General features: G+C 56.1%; 1 protein-coding gene across 3 annotated transcripts; it reads right to left on the bottom strand.

The window, feature by feature from the left end:
* Nucleotides 1–700: 700 nt before the first annotated feature.
* On the bottom strand, nt 701–4914 carry LOC132479049 (keratin, type I cytoskeletal 14-like). 3 transcript variants are annotated; one of them, XM_060082592.1, is made up of 8 exons: nt 4841–4914; nt 4384–4717; nt 3075–3157; nt 2318–2474; nt 2002–2163; nt 1793–1918; nt 1469–1689; nt 701–815 (listed from the first exon to the last, which is right to left on the bottom strand). In XM_060082592.1, the coding sequence occupies exons 1-8, from the start codon at nt 4912–4914 to the stop codon at nt 701–703; spliced, it is 1272 nt and encodes a 423-aa protein (XP_059938575.1). The 3 variants fall into 3 exon arrangements, with proteins under 3 accessions (XP_059938575.1, XP_059938573.1, XP_059938574.1); XM_060082590.1 differs by adding an exon at nt 1331–1377 and having other exon boundaries at nt 701–798; nt 4384–4914; XM_060082591.1 differs by having other exon boundaries at nt 4384–4914.
* Between the last annotated feature and the right edge of the window lie 515 nt (nt 4915–5429).

Genomic DNA, 5429 nt, shown 5'->3' on the forward strand with positions numbered 1-5429 from the left:
CCAGCTGTGGAGGCAAGGGCAGGTGGAATGGAGGGAGACAAAACTCTCAGTAAAACATGAGTTCTGACTGGGTTCATGGACCTCAACTGATGAGCTCTAGGGGACCCGTGAATCTCATGAATTATATGCAAATGTGTGTATGCTTATTGGGGGTGGGAAGAGATCTACAGTTTTCAATATATACTCAAAGGAATCCCTAAAGACCCAAATGTTAAGAAATCCCTCACCTAGCACAGTGCCTGGCTTACAAAAGTCACTCAATAATGTCTGTTGAATGAATAAGTAAATGGATCCGTGAGTAAATGAACGCACGTTCCTCCATGCCCCAGTAGACACCACAAATGACCTGGTACACACATCTACCTTCTGCGATGGCGAAAGCAGTCTTGGGACCTGAGCCTGATCTGCCCCCAGGTCCTTTCTCCCAGTCCCAGATGCCGTAGCCAGGTGCTATGAGAGCTCCAAAGAGATGCTTCCTCCGCTTTCTCCCCACCACCCCTCCTGACAATGACCAGGCAGAGGCGGGAGTTGTGCAATTCAGATAATGAAGCTTTATTGATTGCTGGGAGGGGCAGGGGTGAAACAGGGCTCAGGTGTGAAGTGCTTGCGGTGGGGGGGCGGGGGACAGGATAGGGGATTCGCCCAGTGAAATCTGCGTCCACATGGGGAGCTTTCTAGGCCTGAACAGCGCAGAGCAGCTTTAGTTCTTGGTGCGAATGACCTGCTCGTGGGAGGACACCACCTTGCCATCGTGCACATCCACGACTTTGGTGCGAATCTGACGACTGGAGGAGGTCACTGGGTAAGAGGAGAGAGAGGGCGTTATCAGCGGCGGATAGGCAATGGAGAAATCAGGAGTGCGAGGGCACTTAAACAAACTGTCTCCCTGCTGCCCTCTCCCCTGATTACCACTTCACCCGCTGCTCTTGCCCCGGCACTGATATCATCAGCACGTTTCTTTCAGACTAGAGCTCCCTAAGGTCAGGGGCAGAGTCTGTGTCTTCAGACTGGAGCTTCCTAATAACTCAGCCCAAAATCGTTCCATCCAGATCTGCCCAAATGGACTGGTCTTTGTGGGTAGACCCATGTGGGGCTCTGTCCATGATGCTGACCGCCAGAACTATGGGATCTGCCACAAATAGGGGGCCACCAACTCCTCGCCATAAGGAGGGTGTAGAAAATGGCTTCTTCTACCCACCGAGGTGCATAAGGATACTGGGTGAGAAAAACCTTAGCTCAACCCCTCCAGAAGCCCCCATCTAACATCCTAGACATGCTGGGAGACAGGGGGTGGTCTTGAGTCCAGGCTTGATGAGGAGGAAAGTCTTACCATCTCTGGATGACTGAGAGCCAGAGGAGAACTGGGAGGAGGAGAGGCTGTGAAGACAGAAAGGGGCAAGATGATCAGACACACAGGGGGCAGTGAGTGAACAGTGTGGGGCCGGACAGGCAGGGGGCCCCCACTCACTGGGCATCCTCGCCCTCCAGCAGGCGGCGGTAGGTGGCGATCTCCTGCTCCAGCCGCGTCTTCACGTCCAGCAGGATCTTGTACTCCTGGCTCTGCTGTTCCATCTCGCAGCGGAGCTGGGCCAGCTGCTCCTCCACGTTGCAGATCAGCCCCTGGATCTGGGACAGCTGCAGGCAGTAGCGGCTTTTGGTCTCCTCCAGGCTGTTCTCCAGGGATGATTTCTGTGAGGGAAGGAAAGAAGATCAGGAATCAGTGAGGGTGGTCATTCTCTCCCTCCAGGGCCCTGGGCAACCGCCCCCCCCCCAGGCCTGGCAGCGCCCCTACCATGCTGAGATGGGACTGCAGCTCGATCTCCAGGTTCTGCATGGTGCGCCGGAGCTCTGAGATCTCGCTCTTGCTGCTCTGTATCAGCTCGCTGTTGGAGGCCACCTCGCGGTTCAGTTCCTCTGTCTGCAGAGAAGAAAACGTCGTTGGCACTGGAAGTTCCAGGGAGGCAGGCGTCCTGGGTCCCTTCCACTCCGAATGCCACCCACCTTGCTGAAGAACCAGTCCTCGGCGTCCTTGCGGTTCTTCTCCGCCATCTTCTCGTACTGTTCGCGCATCTCGCTCAGGATGCGGCTCAGGTCCACGCCGGGGGCGGCGTCCATCTCCACGTTGATATCCCCGCCCACCTGGCCTCGCAGGGCAGCCATTTCCTGCACAACCAAAGAACGGTCCACAGTCAGGGGTCTCACTATGGCAACCGATTAGGGCTCCCTAGTCAGAGGTGTTCCGGGTCTGAACATTCCTCTCCACCATCTCTTCCCTCCCAGCTAACCCTCTAAGATGGCTTTTCCATTTGGCTCTCACCTCCTCGTGGTTCTTCCGGAGGTAGGCCAGCTCCTCCTTCAGGCTCTCGATCTGCATCTCCAGGTCGGCTCTGGCCAGGGTCAGCTCGTCCAGCACCCTGCGCAGGCCGTTGATGTCGGCCTCCACGCTCAAGCGCAGGTTCAGCTCCGTCTCGTACCTGGAATGACCCAGGAAAAAAGGAATGAGACACCCTCCCTGGTCACACTGAAGGCTCTGTTCTCTTCCCCCTGCAGCTTCTGCCCATAGTTGGCATCCTGTGGGCGGTTTAGTGAGAGCCAGTCTTGAAGATGGCATGGATGGACACAGAGCCCATTATTCCTCAGATCTGAAATTCTGGGGAGGGGGACAGTGCCCAGAATAAGACAGTTGATTGTGCTGTAGAATTCACGGAGGGGCGATGCTTCTGGCTTCAGCCAGCCAGTAGCACACAAGGCCTCCAGATATGACTACCCCCTGCACTTCAGGGGCAGGCGGGGAAGTGGGGACTGCCCCTCCCTAAAGCAGTGGCTCCCTAATCGGGCTGTGGATCAGGATCACCCAGGTAGCCTATTAAAAATAACTGAATCAAAAATAATAATAATAATAACTGAATCAGAACTCCAAAGGTGGGGCCCAAGAGTCTTGTATTTTTACAAAGACCCCAAGGGGTTTTCAACACAGCCATTGTGGCACTTGGCAGCTCTGTTCAGGGAACACTTCTCCAAAAATGCCCAACCCAGGGGAGACTGGATGCTCTGAAACACCACTGCAAACTCACTTGGTGCGGAAGTCATCAGCGGCCAGACGGGCATTGTCAATCTGCAGCACAACATTAGCATTGTCCACGGTGGCTACAAGGATCTGCAGGGGGAAAGGGCACAGGTCATTGGTCCAGTGGACAGCACTAGCCAGACCTGACTGCAGCCTGCATTAGGACTTTGCTTTCATGCCTCTGCCACAAGCCTTTGCCACGGCAGCCTAAAGGATAACTCACAGTGGTCCAGATTTGACCCAGGACTTGGCTACTCGTGGTCAGCAGAATGGGTAGAAAGAGCCCTGACCTTAGATAAATAGCCCTTGCGTTCTGATCCTGTATCAACCACTGAGTTGTTGCAAAACCTTCGAGTGCCCTACCCACAGAAGAGGGGAGTGACCGGGCTCTCCAGACCCCCTTCCGAATCTGAATTCTCCTCTCTCTGCACAAGTCAGCCCTGCCAGTCCTCTGTAGGCACATACGCTCCTTTTCAAGTCTTCAGAGCACAGGACCTCAAAGTGGGGCCTTCCCAAAAGTTGAGATCCAGCTGGCACAGGGGATTCAAAGAGAAGAAGCAAAAAGAAAGCAAAAAAAAGGTAGACTGAACCCTGGACTGGCTAGAGTTCCCTCCCTCATCATCTGATTTCCCTAATCCACTCAAAGCATCAGAGCCAGACACCAAGGGAAGCAGGATCAGCAGATTCCTGGGGTGACATGGGAGCAAGGAACAGGGGCTGGAGTCAGATGACACAAGCCCCCCAGGCCCTCTCCTACGCAGGGCACGTAAAGTGGGCCACCAGTGATTGTCTCTGCGGGTTTTCCACGCCCTCCTGGCTGTGGGGAGGGGCCCCCCTTGCGAGGGAGCATGGGTGGCAGCCGCCACAGCCCAGACCCATGAGCTAATGAGTGGTTTGCATGTCTAGCCTGGTGCAGTCAGAGCCTCTCTCCTCCCCTGTGCTGGAGAATGGGTTGCTGTCTCCTGTACTGGCAGGTGGGGCACAAGGGCTTTAGCCTTGGCTCGGCCATTAATTTGCTGTGTGACCTTGGGCAGACAGCCCAAAGCTTCAGCTTCTTCCTCTGTAAAATGTAAGGATAGGAATCCCTGGTCTCTTGTGGTCTGAGCATCTGGAGCTCAGAGAGGCATGAGCAAGATAGGGGAAGGGAGACCATCTTCTCACAGACCAGCTCTGTTGGGGGCATCCAGAGCCAAAAGAAGGGATCTGGAGCTGGAAGCTATCCTGTCTAAGAATCCCAAGCAACCAGTGACCTGAGGCATCCATTGCTCCTAAATGAGCTGGCTGGAACGGCACCTCCTGCCGCCTGGCCCACGTACCTTGTTCCTCAGTTCCTCGATGGTCCTGAAGTAGACGCCGTAGTCCCTTATCTCAGTGGGCCGTTGCTTCTGGTACCAGTCGCGGATCTTCACCTCCAGGTCAGTGTTGGCCTCTTCCAGGGCACGTACCTTGTCCAGGTAGGTGGCCAGGCGGTCGTTGAGGTTCTGCATGGTCACCTTCTCACTGGCCACCAGGAGCCCATCACCACCGCCAAAGCCGCCACCCAAGCCACCACCGGAGCCACCACCGAAGCCACCACCGTAGCCGGCACCAAAGCCACTGCCATATCCTCCGCCGAAGCCACAACCCAGGCCCCCACCAAAGCTGCTGCTGCTGCTGTAGTTGCCGCCATAGCCGCCCCCAATCCCGCAGACACCCCCGGAGGAGTAGCGGGAGGAGGACATGCCCCCGTAAGCGCTGGGGGCCCGGCAGGAGCCTCCAGGCAGGATGGAAGACCCACCGCTGGAGCCACCGCCGATACCATAGGAGCCCTTGACGGAGCTGGAAGAGGTGAACTGGCGGGTAGTCATGGTGCCAAGGAGGGAGGTGAGCGAGCAAGTAAGTCGGCAGAGAGCAGAGAAAGGTGCTTAGGTGAGTTAGGGAAGGATGCAAGGCTTTATACTCCTGGGTGAGGGCGGGCCTGGCGTTTTCCATTCCCCTTGGCTTTCATCACCCAGGGGACAGTGCCAACTCCCAGGCAGATCCCTCCTCTCCTCCGCCCCATCATGTCTGTCATATTTTACTGGAAACTCATTGTTCGGGGTGTTTCGGGTTTCTTGTCCCACCAGGTGTGAGTCACAGGAGGAGGTATGGGCCTGCAGGCTACACTTTCCCTTTGGGCCCTGGGAGCACAGCCCTCTGCATGCTGGGCTCAGCCAGGTGGTGGGAGAGGGTCTCTGCACCATAAACCTAGTGACTTGTTAGTCCCCATTAACTAGGTGGGTCTCTGACATCCACCTAGAGGAAGCCCAGCACTCCATGTTCCAGGAGGAACACCAGCATGGCAAGGTCACACGGGGCGCAGAGATGCCCCCTCAGCATTACC

Source organism: Mesoplodon densirostris, chromosome 18 (assembly GCF_025265405.1).
Source record: "Mesoplodon densirostris isolate mMesDen1 chromosome 18, mMesDen1 primary haplotype, whole genome shotgun sequence".
NCBI classification, from domain to species: Eukaryota; Metazoa; Chordata; class Mammalia; order Artiodactyla; family Ziphiidae; genus Mesoplodon; species Mesoplodon densirostris.

Excerpts from the sequence above, each read along its gene's own strand:
- LOC132479049 (XM_060082590.1), bottom strand. The coding sequence starts at position 4,914 with ATGACTACCCGCCAGTTCACCTCTTCCAGCTCCGTCAAGGGCTCCTAT. Across the intron at positions 3,158-4,383 it reads TCGAGGAACTGAGGAACAAG|ATCCTTGTAGCCACCGTGGA; the intron begins GTACGTGGGCCA and ends TTCCCCCTGCAG. Across the intron at positions 1,378-1,468 it reads CTGGAGGGCGAGGATGCCCA|CCTCTCCTCCTCCCAGTTCT; the intron begins GTGAGTGGGGGC and ends CTGTCTTCACAG.